Source organism: Stegastes partitus, unplaced genomic scaffold (assembly GCF_000690725.1).
Source record: "Stegastes partitus isolate 25-593 unplaced genomic scaffold, Stegastes_partitus-1.0.2 Scaffold134, whole genome shotgun sequence".
Lineage (NCBI taxonomy): Eukaryota > Metazoa > Chordata > Actinopteri > Pomacentridae > Stegastes > Stegastes partitus.
In genome coordinates this window covers 361,725-382,211 of record NW_007577865.1, presented here as the reverse complement: position 1 = coordinate 382,211, position 20,487 = coordinate 361,725, and the positions used below count along the sequence as shown (strand labels likewise).

At 40.0% G+C, this 20,487-nt stretch overlaps 1 protein-coding gene across 1 annotated transcript in view; it reads left to right on the top strand.

Annotated features, from left to right (window-relative positions):
* astn1 (astrotactin 1) overlaps window positions 1-20,487 on the top strand; it is a gene marked incomplete at its 5' end in the record, with an annotated part of 380,551 nt that overhangs the window by 319,689 nt on the left and 40,375 nt on the right. The window contains 3 exons of the mRNA XM_008278851.1: window positions 8,556-8,833; window positions 11,811-11,944; window positions 12,439-12,590. Of these exons, the coding sequence (XP_008277073.1) occupies window positions 8,556-8,833; window positions 11,811-11,944; window positions 12,439-12,590 (564 nt within the window). The remainder of the gene's footprint in view (window positions 1-8,555; window positions 8,834-11,810; window positions 11,945-12,438; window positions 12,591-20,487) is intronic.

Sequence of the window (20,487 nt, the reverse complement as noted above, 5' to 3'; positions counted from 1 at the left end):
TTTTAATGAGCTTTGTGTGTGTGTGTGTGTGTGTCTGCACTTGCATTTATGTGTGTCTGATTTCCACAAGATTTATTCTCGTCATAGCAATATACTGCTTGTCAAAAGTAACAGCATATGTGTGTGTGTGTGTGTGTTTGTGTGTGTGTGTGGGTGGGAGTTGACAGCAGTTTAGATGCTAAGATAAGTGTGTGAATGCACCTTTCACACTTTACGAGACCTAAAGATTGGTGAAAGAAAAGAGCTGGAAATGAAAACGTGAGCAAAAGAGTTGGTGGTAGGAGAAAGAGTGCAGCAAAAAATGTGAGGAACATGTGATTGGTTTCAGTTGGGCGATGCAGAGCAGAAATATGTTATTTACAGGAATACAACACTTACAACCTCCCTTCTCACACTTGTATTTGCATTGTGGGAAGAAAAAAAAAAAAAAGATGCGATTGTGACATTTTGTTGAGTAGGAGAAAGAGTGAAAGGGGAATCACGAAGATGAGGCAAAAAGAGACAAAGAAATGTTTAGAATGACAAAAGGAAAAAGACATTAAGCAGAGTTCAAAGTAGAGCACGGCACCGTCTTGTTTACTTTTGTGTGACAGAAAAATACATCATGAATATCAAATGGAATATCATTCATTCCTCCCAGCTACAACCCTTAGCTCACCTTGGGAAGACGAGTAGTTCAAATGGAGACATCCGTACAAAGGAAACAATATTTTCTCTTCCCATCATGCACCGGGGCGCCTCATCGTATCGAGCTCAGCCTTGCGCTTCAATGTACAATAAGATTTATGCAAATTCCTCCGCTAAACACGTGCATCTAAAGGTCAGGCATTCCATTTCTCCCATTAATTAGGTTCGCATAGTAGCATTTGCGATACTTGCTGTGATTACTGAGAGCAAGTTCATTTAGTACACAAAGGCCATTTAACAGGTAATACATTTGCGCCGTGCATCACAACAGACAAGCTTTATCACACAAATTAAAAGTCATTAGACAGTAAAGCAGCCTGTCAGGAAATAACTCAATGCTGATTCTCTCTACCAGAGGAGCCGGGTGGGTGAGTGGGTTGATGTGTGTCAGTATACAGCCAAGCCAGGCTTTTTCACAATATGTCCTTGAGTGCTGTTGTGTGTCTATGTTGAAGCGGGAAACAGTTTTTTTTTGTGTGTGCAAGACAACAGCAGTAGTGTCTAACAATGAGAAATATAGCAACATAAGTAGTGACTTGTGTGGCAATACTGGAGACTGCTAATGAGTCACAATGGAGCAGTCATAGTGTTTTGTTGCTCTTCTGAAATGCTAGTACATAATGTGGCATTAGTCTTCTGGAAGGAAATGCAAATGACAGACATTTCCAGCCACATTCAAGGCTCCATCAGGCATTTCTGTGAGAAACCTGATTGTGTCCTGACGAGAAGTTGAGGGAACCCTTTAGAGCTGTTATTCTCCAGGTCAACTAGTCAATTGGGGCTGCAAGGTGGCGCAGTTGGTAGCACTGTTACCTCGCAGCAAGAAGGTTGCCGGAATCTTTCTGCGTGGAGTTTGCATGTTCTCCCCGTGCAGCGTGGGTTCTCTCCAGGTTCTCCGGCTTCCTCCCACACAGTCCAAAAACATGTTGAGGTTCATTGGTGATTCTAAATTGTCTGTAGGTGTGAATGTGAGTGTGCTTGGTTGTCTGTCTCTAAGTGTGGCCCTGTGATAGACTGGTGACCTGTCCAGGGTGTCCCCTGTCTTCGCCCTGAGTCGGCTGGGATAGGCTCCAGCCCCCCCGCGACCCTTGTGAGGATTAAGCGGTGTATAGATAATGGATGGATGGAACTAGTCAATTGGTTGGTCGATATGATCTCATCCGACCAAATTCTCTTCAGTTAGACAATCGACTTTCGGCTTTTGATGCAGCACTTTTCTACTTTCATGAGTACTGCATCAAAAGCCTTCCAGTACTGATTCATTTTTTTAACCAGTGGGAGAAACAAGCTACCTGTAAAATTTTGAAAATGTATTGAAAACACCCCACAGACGTAATGGAGACTGCAAGGTCAAACTAATGGACGCCGTGTCAAAGAAGTCGTCATTGTGGATGTATTTTGTTTAAGCGGTTGGCTAAATAGTCAAGCATTTTCTTTTCAAACAGGAGTTTACAATTCACAGCTCAACAACCAACATGGCAGACCATCTGTAAAGAGCAGGCTAGCTCGTCTCTGTTATTTTCCTCATTAGCTCTTGTGCTGAGATCACCACTTGATATGGTTCCATGTTCAGAAATCATATGAATATGTGCAGGTGCACGCTGGTCTGCTCCAAGTCCATTGTTATCATTTCAGCATAAAAGAACCAGTTAAAAGGATTTAATATGCTGCAAATACTAGCTGTTTCTTTTTTTCTGGTGTTGTGGCCAATTTAGTTCACTGAGAGGATAATTTATCCCTCCAACCAACTGATCAGTTGAAGAGTAGGTACAATTTCAGTTGACTAACATAGTCTTTGGTTGAAAACAGCCCTAGATCATTTATAACTATTCATTTTGTGGCAAACATGAATAACAAAAAGTCATGCCACAGTCCACTGAAATCCACAAATGCCAGATTTATGGCGCTAGAGGAAAGGCCAAAGGATTGTTAAAGTCACTTGGACTCATCCTCTGGAAACAATGAGTACATGTACCAAAATTCATGGCAATGCAGTGTTCTTGAGATATTTATCAAAAAATGTTCTCCAAAAATGAGTCTCAATGTTACAATGATGCAAGCGGAAAGGTCTGGGGGTCACTGAAATTATCCTCTGGGTACCGTAAATATATAAATGAGCTGAAAAAGTGATCTAGCACTTCTTGAGAAATGTCAGTTCAGACCAAAGAGGTGGAAGCAACACTGATGTCCATAGAGTTAAACTGCAAGCGTTTCTCACAGAATATACGCTGGGATGTCCAAGGAACAAATCATGGGTTTAAAACATGTTGCTTTTTTTTTTCCCCCAACAGTGAGCGCAAAGCAATAACTACAAGGTGATAGTAAATCCTGAAACATGGTGTAATAGTAACACACGTACGTAGAGAAAGGTCAGCAAACTGATTCAGCTGTGTCGTTTATACAGTTATATATGCGGAGTCCTGGTCCGAGCTGAGCAAGTAAAACCACAGCAGCACGTTAGTAAAGATGAGTTCAACTTTTTGATGGTAAAGAGAGAAATGCTTTTGAAAACAGGTTACAGTCTATGCATTCTACATATATTAGATCTATGCTACATACTTAGTTTTTTAGTGTGTACAGTTGAGATAAAGTGGAGAGGATTTAGTATGATAATACACCATGCATGTTTTTCCATAAGGTGTCTTCAGGCCTGGCCGCTCATCCATTTTAATTTCCCCCCGTGGTCTCAGCTGACAGTGAACGCCGCAGAACTAAACCAAAACTAAACTGACCTAATCATTGCCAATCTTCTTTGCCTTAAAAGGCACCCGCCTGGCCTAATATAACTGCCACATTTAATTTCCATCTGCCAGGAGGTGGCAAGTGAAGATAGAATGATGAGAGCTGATTAGTGGGAAGTGAGCCAGTTTGACAGGGATAGATTAAAGTTTGGCTGATCAGAAGTGCAAGGACACCGACATCCTTGGCAACATTCACACACACACACACACACACAAGTCTCTGAATGCAAATATTTTGTAAACAAGTTCACACAACAGTGTTCAGGATTTTACTTTTCTTCAAACTGCTGGTTGTTTTTTTTTTTTTTTAAATCTCTCTATATCTCATTGATTTCCTACCACCCACCCACTTCCAAACACTACAAACAAATGCCTAATCTTCTTCTATGCTGCCTTTGATTACTCAGATGAACTCAAGGCTTGCAGAGTGCCTCGACTTCTTACTCTCGCACACATACCAGGCACACATGGCTGTCAGGTCGGGTGTCAACATCCCAGGTTCGATCTTGTTCTCCCCCTGATGCCACTTGCTCCTCCATCAGACCTCGTTTACTCACGCATTCTTCTGTCTGGTGAGGGCTGATCTGTCAACCTGCCTCAGTGACCTTGTCGCAAGGCCTCAAAGCTGCATGCTAAGTTTGTCAAGGATAACAACTTCCAAGATACGCACACATATGCAAGCAGACCCGGACAGATTTATGCTTGGAAGAGAATCACAGACATCATTAGAATCTGGATGCAGTGACAGGAGATTTTAATTCAGTTTAAATGTCCGTTCCAGAGCTGGATGTAATTTAGGTTGGCATATTAGATCCTTGTTAATAATTTGTTAAAAATATTTATGTGCTCCCATTGCACCAATGTCATTGACTTGATTTTGGTTGTCCTGCCCAGTCACTTGTATGTGTTTCGGTGTTAACTTTCTAAAGTGCCCAGGTGCACCATGGTCTTTGATGTGGTTTTCCTTGGATTCATTTTCTGTTCACCTTTTGGTGGTTTTATACTGACCTGCAACAATATCTCCTTCACTCTGGTTGTCCGTTCTTTTCGTTGGGGTTGATGAGCTTATTTTTATAATATTAAGCTTGGCAGAAACTTTTCACATCTTAAACTCATGAACTTGTTACAACAGTTGCTTATTTACCATAGACTGTATGTTAAAAGTTGGATGTAGCCATGGCCTTGTCCATTGCTTTGTGGACTACTGAGAACTTGAGGACACTATGCAGGATGATACGGTAGCGACCTGTTGAGTACAAGGTAGCCACTCCTAAAGCATGCCCTTCTTTATTATCTATTTGCTACTAAATAGGACCATAATTTATAAAATGAACATCCTGCCATTTTCAAAATGCCTTCAAACTAGTGATTAAGAGCATAAACTCATTAGGAAAATGTTTACTGAGGTAACACATAAGCTGAGAAGTAGCATAATTTTCTCATAGACTTCTATACAATCTGTCTTCTTTTTGCAACCAGAGAAGTCGCCCTCTGCTGGCTGTAAGAAAGAATGCAGGTTTAAGGTACTGCACACATTTACTATGAACGGTACTACACATAGAGTCTGTTATTTATATATCCATCATTTGTGAAGTTACATTATCATTCCATTGAGTGTGTTTTCTGGGCCCCTGCCAGATATAAATCCAATATTTACTCTATTTTAGCCACATCTTTGCCCTCCACTAACTGCCCAGGGAATTATCCGACTCTTTGTATCTGCTAAACGCTCCAAAAGGGTCGAGCGCTAGAAGCTTATTTAGTCCGACTGCTAGCTGGTGCTCAGCAGGTGAGACTTGTGTGCTTTTTACATCGGGCCTGCTGTGGCTGTAAGCAATGCAATGGCAGCAAAAACTAAGAAGTAATTCTGTAGGCTGGTACCCTTTCACACTGTCACAACGTTTTTGTAGTTTCCTTTAATACACTGTTAAAAATGTAAAGCCCTTTAAAGCTTTTATGAGTAGAATGAGCAAAATATACATTTGTAACCTCCAGGGGTAGAATCAGACATAAAAGCTCGGTACTTTTTTGCAGCACTGTGAGAAGACAAGAGAACTCAGAAATATATGTTGTGCAGTTCAACAAAGGTGAGCAATGAAAGTTGGATTTCTTTAAATAGTTATGTACACCATGTCCCCAGGTGTCACTAATACTGATAAAAAAAAAATGGTGGCTCTCTACGGCTATAGATATGCAACTTTTTTATTATCAGTTTATTCCTGTATTGTTCCCCCTCTGCTCCTGTTTTTCTAAACAAGTCAGCTGACAGTCATGGCTTCTCAGTTGTCCCGAGGACCACAGGATTTATTGTTCTTTTTTGTTTTACAGAATTTGTTGAGTGAAACTGGATTATTTTGGGCGGATTTTTGAAATGGGACATGTAGAATAAAGTGACTTTGGTTCATTTTCCTGATAGAACCTCATGTTACATGTCAAGGAAAGCTAAAATACATCGAATTTTTCTGATTTTACTGTTCCTGGTTTTCAGAAATTGTGTCATTTTAGTTTTTTGTTTTTAAAAAAGATAACCTGCCAAAGGTTTTGAAGCTCAGAAGGTTAACATTTACAAAGTAATGAATGCTTTATCTGTAGTTTCTTTAGTCTGTCGTTCTTGAATCTACAGATACTTTATTGCCTTTTATTGAACTGAATCAACAGTAATGAAACATGTCTGTTATAGCATTACTTGGAAACCTGTGAAACTTAATGACTCAAATGGTTTTAGAAAAAAATGAAGTGTGGATATATTTCATAGAGGCGTGGGAGATGATGTATAATTAACAAGGTGATAATTGCCAACACGCCCACACAACGGCAAACACCGAATGCTGTTAATGTAGCACGTACATTCTCAATTTGTTTTATATGACAAATGACCCATGTTCTGGGCCACACACACACACACACACACACACACACATACACACAAGCATAAACGTGTATGTACACACACATTCAGACATTGTGATTTTGTATAACTGACTTTTATATTTGACTGCTTAAGCTGTGTTTTTGTCATCTTAGTGAGAGATGTTGTTTGTGTATCATTTTGAAGCGATGGTGAAATACAAAGAAAACGCTGATGCACAGGAATTATTCGCATTATACACTCAGAAAGTCTCTTCGCCTTCATCCTTGCATGTGCGTCGGTCCCTGAGCTTTTTCCCCCATCGTCCCATGCCTCATAAAACGAGTTGTATTCCATCAGAGGCGGCTCGCACAACAAGCCTATTCCCTAATTGGTGCTTGAGCTTTTAAATTGCCTGTGTTTGCTCACATCCAAACAGTGTCCTTTCTCACTGCTCTCTCGTTTCCTTTGCGAGTGAAATCCCACTCTGTCTGAGACAAAGTAATATTTAATGGGGAGGAATTGTTTCACATATTTAGACAGCACAACATTTCAATTCAACAAACTTTTGTGGTAATCTGTGTAAACGTCTGTTACTGCAATATTTTTGCAAAAAAATAAAATTTTAATATATTAGGACTGTCACTTCTTGGACAGTGTGGTGTTTGTGCTCATCATTAGTACATAAAGTATGGAAACTTGTTCCCTTAAATCTATAATGAGCAAATTTTCACCTTGAGGCAATAAGTTAGTTGGTCCTGCTTTCACAACATGCTAGTTTCTTTTTACTGTCAAATCTCTTGTGTGCGTCCCACAAGGTTCTATCCTGGGTCCTGATGTTTTTTCTGATGTAAAGCATACAAATTTGCAGCATTAAGGATTGTCTTAGGGGCCTGAAATTGTTTATAGTACATTTTTGTCTTGCTTAACAAAAACCAAAGTTTGATCTGATAATTAGTCTCTACAGTTACAGAATCGTGATACTTTAGTCTGCATTGTCTAAGTGTTACTGCAAGGTTTTCAAATGCCCCAGAAAGAGATTATACCTGTCCCCATTCAGCCTCACGACTGGATTTCACTGAATTTTTACTAGATTTTAAGGTTCTGTAATTTGCCTCAGGGGACTAGAATATGCAGATCTGTGTGTTCTCAGGTCAGTGGGCTCCTAGGCATTATACACTGACGTTTGAGACCACGGTTGATAGTGTGTTTTTGGAATCAAGTGTTCTCATTGGGGAAATTCAGTGTCAACTAAGTACAAATATGACAAACAAGAAAAAAAAGTATTAGAGGAACATCAGATTTGTGCAGAGTGATGAGAAGACTTTAACCTTGGGAAACATTATTTCACTTTTTTTATTTTATTTCCAATTTTGTGGAAATGTGCTGAACGTTCACACTTCAATTGGATGGAAACATGACTTATGTTGTGGTCAGGCATCATAAACCTGATCCTTCACAAACATATTGTGTCTCAAACAGCCTCTGTGCAGATAGTGTGCAGGAGTCTGACATTTCCTTTTATATGATTTATTGTTTTCCTACAAATAGAAGTGTTGAAGAAGAACAGTGTTCCATTCTAAATTTCTGCTATGCCGTATTGATATTGTCAGAAAAAGTAAAAGCAGACCCCGGTTTTATCTCTCTGGTTCATACCATATCTTTCTCTGCTGATGTTGTTTGAGAAGTTTTGTCAAACTCAATAACCTGAGCCGAGGAAAAGAAAGTCAATAAAGCCTATAACAGCAACAGTCACATTAATGCGATGTAAACATTTCATTGTTCAGCACAGATATAATCATTCTTGCTGTTCGTCTTCTTTGCTGGAGGAAACACACAGCTCTTGTAGCTGGAGCTGTGGCCCAAATATTTACACTCCTGTTCATGTATTCTGCCTGTGATGCAGAAAAGCTAAAAAGTCTCCAGAAGGGAGATATGGGAATGTGGGAACACTTAATGCTTTGTAGTTTTGCCATGCTGCTGCAGGAGAAAAAAATATTCTCTCAGTTCAGCTTTTTTTCCCCCATTCCCTTACTCCCTTATCTCACGATGAGAAACATGTGACCTCAACATGCATCCAGTACTAGTATATATACTGTATATATGCTTATGTTCAATAATAATGATATGAATAAAATAAGATCTTTGTTTTTTGCAGTTACATTTCAATACCTTTTATTAATGTGTTATTATTTTGTGAATTTCGCAAAGAGCTCTGTAAACTCTTGTGTGATTACATAGCAGTTAATCAATCACTCATTTCCCTTCTGTGAATCCAGGTAACTCACCTTCAGAGGAGTCCGAGGAGCGCGACAAGGAGCCCAGGACGCTGACCTACCCTGCATACATCGCCAGTCTTCTAGACACAGGCGCCAAACGCATGGCGGCCGGCGTTCGCATGGACTGCAGCAGCCAGGGCCAGTGCCCTCGCTCCTGCCACCTCTGCCACATGAGCCCGAGGGCGGCACAAGGGCGCCAGCAGTCCGAGCCCGTCCTGCTGCAGATCACCAAGGCCGCGCCCATCTACGAATTGGTATCCAACAACGAGACCTACCAGGTGTGTACGACGGTGTTTTTGTGTGTTTGTCCTCATGTCTGAAAACACCAATGTCTTGCGGCGTCCATTATATCATTTTTCCATTATACCCTCTAAATTGGTGGCTGCATCCTCTCTCATCTTCCTGAAATGGATTATCACACTTAGTCTTCCTGCGTATGATTAAAGAACACGTTTATTGTCCGAAGCCCTTCGCATCCTTTGTTCAGTAAAATTAAAGTATTTTCACTTTGATGTGGAAAAACTTTTCCACCATTTTCGCAATCCAACGCTAACGTTGTGCATGAGGACTGCATCTAATAATACTAAACTGCATCCAGGCATGGCTGTGTGATCATCACAACACAGTCAGTCTGTTAGCTGGCATCCTGCAATGAAGCCTTCAATGTGTTTGTGACAGTCTGAGGATGATCCATCAGGCCTGACAGCCGCATGGCCTCATTATGAAACAGGGTCGTGGAAACAGAGAACTTTATGAGGGAAGTCTTTCTCTTGTACGCTATCACGCCTTTCTCTGCTGGAAGCACGCTGTGCCATAAACTGCCGTACCGTGCTGCGACTTGTCTGACTCCATCAATACTGTAATGTCAATTCTGCTGCTACTCCTCCACCAGGAAGAAAGGGTCGATACAGTGCTGTCCACCCTCCTGGGGTGTCAGTCTTTCATCCTCAAGCTCAGTCAGACAGATGCAGCTGTTGTTATTGACAGAGGTCGCTGGTGCAGTCACTCATGTAGGCCTTGCACTCACCAGTATCTCTTGTAGTACCTACTGTACTATAATGTGTCCGTGCCCGATATGGACCATCGTCCTCAAATGTATTCATACCCTTCCATTAAAGAAAAAGCAAAATTCACAATAGTCACTCAAATAACTGGAAACTGAAAAAAGTAATAATAAATAAAAAATTGCAAAATTATAATTTAGTGACATAAGACATTGCTTTTGAATTGTGGTTGAAAGGAATAATCAAAGAAAAAACAAAAAGTCCCTGCACTTTGCTGATGAGCAGTGGGCCAAAATCAAAACATGTGTCAACAGGTGCAGAAGTCTGATTGAGAGTTACAGAAAACACTTGATGGCAGTGATTGGCTTAAAGGGTTGTTCAACAAGATATTAGTTCAGGGGTCCCATCATGCTTGTTTGCTTGTTTTTTTGGGGGGTTTTTTTCCCCCAAATATTTCTGTTGAACCACGAATCAAAAGCAATGCCATGATTTTCATTCAATTTTTATTTATTCTTTCTTTTATTAATTTCAACTTACTTAAGTGAAATCTGATTTTTTTTTCTTCTTTAAAGGGAGGATATGAATACATTTAAGGTCGACTGTATCTACTGTAAATATATGGTGAACAGTTTGATTTAATACAGATACAGGATTTGATACTTTGCAAAAATGCAGATACAGTTCAAGCTTAATGCTATTAACTGGGGTATCCATAGGCACCAGAGATATTCTTTTCGTCATATGTAGTGGGGTGCACTGGGGTGGGAAGAGACCCGAGGTAGAAGCATCAAATGTGTTCTGTGCATTTTTAATAGATTGATCAATTTATTGAGTTCATGTTTGCCACAGGTCCTAATTTAAAGTATCACACACTGTCATTGTGAGATTATGCTCTATTATACAAGATAAGACTGAAGTAGTGTATAAGGCTGACATGCAGTCAGAGCATGATCAGGACATGCAGTGTGTGGGAGAAAAAGCATGACACTTTTTGAGGCTACAGAAGGAGGAGGTGAGCAGAACCAGTGTGCAACAGAAGGGTTTGAGGTGGTTTGCTCTGTTTATCAGAACCCCGACATGTGTTTGGCAGTTACAAATCTAGATAGTAGCAGATATAATGTTGTTCTGAATGACACCAGCAACAACAATGGTAAGCAGATTAAGTTTGACCAAATTTTAGAAAGCATAACTTAATGTTTACTTAGGATTCCTGAAATGTGAACGATCGCACAATCAAAGGAGGGTATAAAAGCTATTGAGTACTAATGTGGATTGTGCTTGGAAGTATATGTTTTCATTTCTCACAATATTCAAATAAACTCTAATTATTAACAATGTATCTTTGAAATCATGTTAATCCCATAACTAATACTGTTTTGAGAGGAAATAAGTTAACATTTGATATTACGGGTGTTTCTTACAGTAGCTGTGGTTGGTAGTCATTGCATTGCGGACATCTGATGAGACATACTGCATGACTTTGACTACACATGATCAAGTCTTGCACCTAAATGATCAATGCAGATTTTGTGTAGTGAAAACTTGTCATATGTAATGGCAAGTTAAAAAAAAAATAAAAAAAGTCACATGGTACTCTGATGGCTCTGATTGGTTAAGGTGCCAAGTTTAAACCCAAATATTCCCATCTGGTAAGGTCACAACATATGTCATCTCACAGTGCTTAACATAGCGAGGTAAAGACCTCATGAATTTAAACAGAGAACCTAACGATCCAAAGATGCCTTTGGACTCCATCTGAGCAAGTAGTTGGCAACAGTGGGAAGGAACCCAAAAAAATTAAACTCTAATAGGGAGGGGGGAGAAAACCAGGTTCAGGGAAGGCGGCCATCTGCCTAGACCGGTTGGGGTGAGAGTGGGGATGGTGGGGTGGGGATAGCAGGATAGCAGGTAGAGAGCAAGCAATAAAAACAGAACAACAAATATTTTGGAGGTCAGTGAGGCCAGCGACTGCAGATCAGAAATGTGAAGCTCCAGATCCAGAGACATCCGCAGAGAGAACAAACAGAAGTCAGTGATATGTAATGGGATTATGTAAGAAAGTAGAGTATCTCTCTCCACAGATTCCTGTCATCTCTGCACTTTTATCTTTCTAATAAACATAAAATGTGCCAAAAATCTGAAAAGATAAAATGTTGAGCTTAATTGAAAGGTAGAATAGTTTAAGAATTCAAATAAAAAATTGCAGGTTTTCACATCCATTTCTCTCCTCTCTTGCTATGTCTCTTCATAGGCTCTTCAGGAGGCGATGATGAGCATGCTGTGGTGCTCAGGCAAAGGCGATGTTATCGATGACTGGTGTCGATGTGATTCCAGCGCTTTTGGCACGGACGGACTGCCCACCTGCGCCCCACTCCCTCAGCCGATGTTAGTAAAATAATATTACCTTCTCCGAGTTCAGCCCCCTCAGATGGATTACGATAAATACCATCCATCATTTTTCTGGCAGAAATCTATCTCCTGCTACAGTGGTCCAGTAATACACTATCAGGATCCATGCGTACGCTGCATTTTATTGCCACACTACAGCAGTCAATGGTTTATTTCTGCTGTCCACTTTGGGTGCGCTAATCAATTAAATGAGCTGCTGTGTATTGATTGGTTGGCATAAAAATCTCTGTACACAGGCTTCTCGATGCTACATAGCTGTAGAGTCGGTCAGACATCGGGGGATAAATGACCATATTTTCTGTTGACAGAAGTGTTTGTGGCTTTACAGAATATGTTTTCATTGGATTGCAGTTTTGCGGAACACGGAGGATAATGTTAGCTGTCAATTACAGTAATGAGCCCCGTTTGCTGACAACATCTTTCACACGTCGCTCTGTTTTTTTTTTACATCTCTTTCGCTCTGTTGTCAGGCTGAAACTGTCTTTCACCTACGAGCCCAGCAGCTCATTGGTCATCATGGAGTGGAACCACACCGAGCCGCCAATCGGTGTCAGGATTGTTGATTATCTCATCAGCCAGGAGAAGGTGACAGAGAGGACCGATCACTCTAAAGTTGAGACAGGTACGTCAGTCCAGAGCCGCCTGCATCAAGAGTCTGGTCTCTGATAATAAACACATCCAAACAGTTGGGAATTTGTCAAATACAGTATTAATGTTGCCAGGCAACCAGTGATCGTAAAAACCTTCAGGTCCCATGCAAATATTTATTCTCGTCTTCCTAGATATGCTCTTATGGATACAAAGCTTTCCCATCCACCTGCCGGCACTCGCAGGTGGATTAGTGCACTCCACTCCTTGCAAACATAACTTAAACCTTGTGTTTCCAACAGTCACTGAACCGCCAAGAGGCTCTGGTAATATTTTGGACATAAACCACTCTGAGATGGGTAATGAGTAAGTCAGTTGGCCTCGGTTTGTATGGGCAGCTGTTGGACAGTGTTCATTATTTTTGCTGGCTCAAAGCATAAGTGCGCCAATTTGTCAGCACCATGTGTCCAAAACAACCTAATTGGTTTAATGTTGTCCACCACCTGGAGGAGATCTCGGTCCAGAGGTGTAAAATAAGGGATTTCATCAAACTGTAAAGCCCTTTGCAGACAGGGGTTGTAAAACACTGCTGGCATCATCAATCCGTTAAAGTGATAGCATTCTTCAGATTCTTCAGCATCATGATGCACGAATAAACAAGAGACTATTTATAAACTACGAGAAAGTTCATCAGACTGTCCACACAATGGATGGCCTCGTTTATTCATGACTTCGTAATCAATTAAAATTCCATCCATTTGTGATGATCAAACCATTACTTTGCCAACAGAAAAATACAAATATCTGTGGTGGAGTCAGGACTCTGTATGTAACAAATGATTTGACTGCAGCTCATAAACTGTGACTCCGTGTGTGACAGCTCATCTGTCCGAGGTAAAGGAAAGTATACAATGTGATTTACTGATAAATCCTAATTAATCCGGTCTCCATGTCAGGAAATGTACATTTAGAACTAAATAATTAGGTTACCACTGTGCATAACACATGTGCATAAATGCATCCAGAGTTGCTCATATGGATCCTGCTGCCGTCTGATGCTGCAGGTATTTAATAAACTCCAAGGAATAATGCCTACAAACAGCTGGAAGCAACAAACTAAACTTTAGCTACTGTTCATGTTTGGTCAAAATCTGGATTGCGTTAATTACGGTTGAGTGCCATTGATCTGACCGATTCTTCACTAGAATATAGTTTTATCTTTATGGATGTTGGTTGGCATTGGTTGGTTATGGATGATTCAGTTTGTAGTCAATGTGCAACGTGCAAAGTAAATGACTAAGATGTTTATTGATTTTGGCGATCAAACTGTGTCTTTGGCTCTCGCTGATGTTTCAAACCAATATTGGCGGTGAAATGTGGAAAAAGCCTTTCAGAAGTCTCACACTTGTGCGTACCTATCTGTTAATGCCAAGGCAAGCAGTTCACACTTGTGCTGTGTTGGAAGTGATACGAAAATGTCACTAGACTAGTGACAAAAGACTAAGGATTTGGCTTTCATGGAGAAAGGACCATTTTGGCAGGAAGCTGAAAGTTTCAGATATCTTCAGATTACAAAAAGGAGTGTGCTTGCAAACTTCACACCAAAAGGCAACATGGTGTCAACTCACAATATCACTGTTGCCATTAAAAAAAAGCTTTAAAGTGCAAATTTGTTGAATTTTCATGGTTTAAAGTAGTAGTGTCATCTACAGGTTTGGAAAACATCCAACAACCAATAACTAAATAATAAATCAACTTCAAAATACCTGATTCAAAACATGAAGAACGACTTTTGCAGAGTTTTTACAGTAAGCATCAATAATATAAAGACACATTGTCCCGCTGTGCCTTCTGTCTGTGTCCAGGATTAAACATCACTGTGTTTGATCTGATGAACTGCACACGTTGTATTTTTTAAGGCCACCACTAGATGTCATACAACAGTAATAGTAATGGACAACTTCAGTATTTATAACCGGTTTGTTCATCGGTCTGATTTCATTCTCTGAGTGTCTGCAAAGGGACTTTTTTTTTTTTTTTTATGAAATAGCTGCTGCAGCTGAGGCAATTTCTGTAATTGCTTTCAGAGTGGCTCCAAAAAGTCTTGAGATTTGTTATAATGCTAACAACAAATTAGCCAGATGACAGCATGACAAAGCTGTTAAAGTGTGAGTCTTTTCAAGCAAATGCCATCGTATGAATGCAGATATGAGATAAGACTCTAAACAAACATGCTTAAGACCTCACAGTAAAAGTAATTCCTCCGTTTACCCAGCAGCTTTTATCAGTTATTTAACGTGTTTCTGGTTTTTCACAGTTTAATCCATACAGATTCAGTGATTTACCTGCTTTCCCTCATGTTTCCACTGAAAGGAAGACGCAGCCACAGGAGCAGCAGCTCTGTCGTCCATGACGGAGAGCCCAGCTTATTTGGCTCTCTGTGAGTGGAAGCTGGCAAAACAGGGGCAGTTTATTTTAGCAGTAATGACCCAATCCATAATGGCGACTGTTATAGTTCTCCGTGAGTACCAAAGTTTGTTGTAGCTTAATGAGAGAATAAACTGTATTTGTCAGAACAGTGAGGATCATTAATCAATACAGTGGGTTCAGGAGGGAGAGCAGAGCAGGAGAGCAGTTTCTTTATTAGTGGCATTACGGTGAACGGGAGCTATAGGTTCAGCACTAATGGTTCATCGTAGCCGTAAGAGAATGTATTTACTTTTTAAAAAAAAAAAAAGCTGTACCATTAGTTAATCCATTTATTTATGTGAGTCTGTATTTCAAGTCTTCCGCTGCAGACTGAAAAATGCTTTCCATCCATTTATCTCAATTAGAAAGGACGAAATATACAAGAGCATCAGCCAACTGTGTGCACTCTCTATACATTATAATTACAGGAGGGAGAGGTGCTTGTCTCTCACTCTCCTGCTCTTTTGTATTGCCAGTGCACACTGCAGCATATTTTCCAAGATTCTTGAATCATTATGAGCCCTGATCACATTCTTTTTTTCTGCGCTCCACGGTATCTTTAGAACATTCTTCATGGTGCAGCTGTGTTTTGCTCGTTAAGCTCCGACGTTTAAGATCCCGCCTGGATCAATAAACAATGTTTATGATATTAGCAAGCAGAATTTGCTGCAATAATTGCATGATGTGGAGAATATTTTTATCTATTGTATGTTAAACCACAACCCACACTATTGACATTACAAGATGAGATTAGATGAGAAGAACGGCAGCACTTGTGTGTCTCTGGAGCAGCTGTGTTGCACAGAACATGAACGTCAGTGGGGAAAAAAAATAGTGGCTCTACATACGACAGATATTTCACTACCTACATTTTTACAACCTCCCCGAGCTCAGCGTTTTTCGCACGACTCTGCACATCAACTGTAGAAACATATTTCACCATGCAGAATGTATCCTCCAAACACTTGCTCCACTGTATACCATTTGTGAGGCAATGCTGCATGTATTTTATTGCTCAAGTGGGTTTTATTTCCTCTGAGTCGCTCTAATTAGTTTCAATCCTTGTCTCCTCACTGCTGTGTAAACACAGCCTGCAGTTCAGCTGAACAGTGCTTCAACTTTTTATCCTACCCGAGTCATGAGTGTCCTACAAGCTGCACCAAGAAGTGCAGATTTTTTATGTTGTTTTTTTTTTTCCACACTTATTTTTGATGAAATCTTAAACAACACGTGTAGAATAAAGGGATTTTTTCATCAAATATAATGATTGAAAGATTTGATTTGGGTGATTTTTCTGCAGGAGCTGCATGTCACGCATGCGTAGCTGCAAGCACCACTGGAAAGTTGATCATCTTTGTTTAATGACTCTAATAAATTGTGCAATTTTGGCCATTTAAAAAAATAATATGCCTTTCAAACCCGCTGGCAGGTTCTGGAATTAAGAGGGGTAATGCAGTCTGATGTGAACCCTATTAATGTACCATAGTAGGCTTAACTGTGCCAAGCAGATTGTAAGCAGGAGTGCCTCATGCGGGTGTATATTAAATGCAGCAGAAGTGTGGCATAAACACACTGGTTGGGACATTTTTAGTGCTTTAACTGTATTGCCAAAATTATGTGGAACCTCTATCCACATGTTAGACTGCTGTATAAACTGGTTCGAGCAGGTTATAAGATGTTGTAAAAACCTTCCCAGAATGGAGGCTGTTGTAGCTGCAAATTAATACCCAAGTTAACAGAATGAGACCAGGGAGATAAAGTAGAATGTTTGTTTCTGTGTCAACATATTATTAACTAAAAATGTGTATTCACACTAGCAGACACAACCCAATGGATAGAAAATAATATGGTTAGTGAGATGGATACATTACAGGTGTTAAAGGCATGTTATCTATTTTTTTTTAAACTGTCAAAATGACACCATTTATCAGAGCCATAAACTGAAAATTAACCAAATATAAATCATCAAAATCACCCATTTGCTTTATTCAGAGTCTGTAAATGACAAAACATTCTTTGCCGAGAAGCCGTGAGTGACTCAGCTGCGTGCCAAAAAGCGCCAGAAATTCAGGGACTTTTCAGTTCAATTGTCGGCTGTGTTTACGCTTAGCAACAAGGAGACAGTTGCAGAAAGAAATTAGAGAGACCGAGAGGAAAATAAAGCATTCTTGATCAATAAAACAAATGCTGCGTGGTTAGAAAATGCAGACAGAAGAGCAAGTTGACAGCAAGTCGTTGAAAGATACATTCAGCACGATGAGAAATCTTTGTAGAGTCGATGTACTGAGTAGTTTGAAAAACTCCTGGTTTGCAGACGTTGTAAAAATGTAAGTTTTAAGATACCTAAAGTATGTAGAGCCAACTTTTTTCCAAGTTTTGTGAATACCTTGTTGACTCTACATGTTGATTCCAGGTTTTATTTTGCAGAGAAAAAATAACCTCACAGTGAGTACAAATGTGACAGAAACAAAAAAAAACAAAACAGCCAAACACTGCTTGGAGGTCTGAGGGTTAAATGCAGCACCACAAGCAAACAAGTTTATTTATATATCACCTTACACACAGAGGTTATTCAAAGTACTTTACGAGCAGATTTTAAAACAAAAAATTGAAAAAAATAAAAATAAAAAATAAAAAAGCGTGTGGTACAACCACAACCAAAGTGTGCTTGGGGACTGTTGTGTTGCCAAAACCACGTGGAATCTCTGTCTACATATTCAACTGGTGTACACAGTGATTCCTGTGCTGTAGCCAGGTCACAAAATGTTGTAAAAAGCCTTCCCAGAAGAGAGGATGTTGTTATAGCAGCATATTAATACCCATGGCAACAGAATGAGATCAGTGAGATAAGGTACGATCTTTGTTTCTGAGTCAACATGCTTTTAGCCAAAATTCGTCTTCATACTAGCAGACATAATCCAATGGACAGGTAATAATGAATATGTGAGGTGGATAGGTTACACGATCTTTTATAGAGCATTTTTCTTTTAATTTAGAAAATGTTCCAAGACCTGGATTACGGAGTAGCTTTGCCGAAGCACTTAAAAGCATACCTGTGTGGTTATTGACAGTATTTTCAACTCGATATTTATGCAGGGATTCTTTTCAGGGCTTGATCTCAGGACCTTATTTGAAGAAAAGCCGACCTTCAGGCGCTGTAGGGGCATTTTACCTGAATGGTTTGGGGCAAGAATCACTGCAAATCAGTACAAAGGTGTCGTGAAAAGGAGGGTATCACTGGATGATTTGCTAAATGTCATCCCAACATGTTCAGCATTGTTCTCAAACACCAAATGAGTCAGTATATTTGGGAAGAAAATGGTTTCAGTCCTACAGTAAACTCTCAAATGCTTGTAGAATCAATAGCAAGGTGCGTTTTTTTTCCTCTTTCATTTCTCACCCATCTGTATGTTTTGCTTCTGTTCTTTGATTGTGAAAATTAGAGTTAGAGCTGCAAACTGCACTGACAGTAGAGCGTCTGTGCTAAGGCATTCCGACTGCAGGGCCGCCATTGAAGCTTGAATGCAGGAGAGCGTTTTGACGAGCAACAGTGAAATATTACTTTATGGCAAATGTGACCTTTCTGCTTTGGAATTTTGGAGCATAATTTCCTCCTGTGCCCTTTGAACAAATCGTGTGTGTCAGCTCACCATTACCGCTGTGTTCCATAGCCTTACAAAACAAATGTTTGTCCCATCCCCTAATCTGTGCTGTCAGAGCGATAAACACACAAGATGAAAGCAGTGGATGCTCGAGTATCCGCCATGACTTTTTGTGGTTGAGGGGAACATTCTGGAGCTGTAGTGGCTTGATATAATGTTTACTTAGACTTAAGGTTCAAACAAACTTCATATCGGAGCCACAGAGTCAATCTTTCAAGCATCAGAATAGGACTTTGGTTCCACATCAAAGTTTAGAGTTGTTGGAAAGAGTTAATCGTGATCAGGCATATTGAAAGAAGCATCATTTCTTTGTGACACAACAGGACTCTCAAGTATAGTCGTTACTGCTAAAAACAACTTGCTGAAGCCTCTTTGTTGTTATAAGTCAGTGGCTGATACAGCGACGTAGAGGAGACGTCGATATTCCAATCAGATAAGCAGCCTTGCAGCACACGGTCTTGTATCTAACCAGATACTGGATCTACCATGGACCTTATGGCAATGTTTTCATGGAAAGTAGCATTGGTGCTGGGAAAGAAACACAGAAACTGTGGCACAGGAATATTCCACTCATGATTGGATTGTTACGGTCATGCTGAGATTTGCCAGTTTACTGTTTCTGGTGCGCTGTCTAAATAAGACAATGCGTGTTTCCATGGTGTAATGTCAGCCATCCTCATTAAACTAATAGAGATTGCTTTCTTACACAAGAAAATTTGCCATCCGTTCAGCTTCTCTTGCTCCATGCAGGAATCATTTCTTAAAGTTTTTCCAGCCAGTGCAATTGCTAATCACTAGCCTTTCTAGGTCCTTAAAGGGTGGCATAGATATAATGTTCTCATTGCTAAAACAGACTCCGGTATCTTCATTAGGGGCCTCAAAACAAACTCCGTTTGCCCAGGAGGTATAATCCATCACTGCAAATTTGAAGCAGAAAATGAATTTATCAGACTTTGCTTGTTTGTTGCCTAGAGCCCAATTTTGTTTTCTCTCTGCTTCAAGAAATGCACGACGTTGCACAATTAGAATAGCCGAGTTTACAACTGCTCTTCTAATGCTACTTGTGCAGTCTTTGAGGATGCCTCTTATGTGTAATATGAACTTTAATGTCTGCCAAATAATGCTAATTTAGTCTTCTAAGTTTTATTTATTGGTCAGCAGTTATGTGAAAGTGTTTTATTTTCAGGTATGCTGGACCCTAATTGTGATCATAAATAATGTAACTTTATCTGTATGATTTAAAAAGTTAAAGCCTGCATCGTGTCTTTTTTATGTTTGGGGATATGTTGGGCACAAAATCTTTTAGTTTTGTGAATTGAGTAGCACTTAACAGTTGATGCTCCTTGTACTAAATATTTCAGGACTGTTTTTCACCCAGCAAAAAAACTGATTTAATTAAGACGTGAGTATGTTATAAAACAGTGTTGGAGACGGTCGGTCTTTACTGCTTTACAATGCCGGACCATCCCTGGAGTACATTTTTCTAATGAAGTTAGAAGTAGCGTGTAGGAGATTAGCAGCAAGACAAAACAACGGCATCTTTCAGGGGCAGCACACTGATGGCTGCTGGCAATGAATCACATTCCCTCTGCACTGCAAGTAAAACTTCCACATCAGTTCAGAAAAGCCCAAAGTGCAGGTCTGCTGTTCTGACCTTATGACCATACAGAGATATTGGCTGTTGTGCTGCTGGTTGTGGTGTAGAAAGAATCTTGGTTGACCAAAATCAAAGCTTCTCCATGGGGAAATAACATTCTACGGGAGAGATAAACTTACTTACTTTGAACCAATACGGAAAAA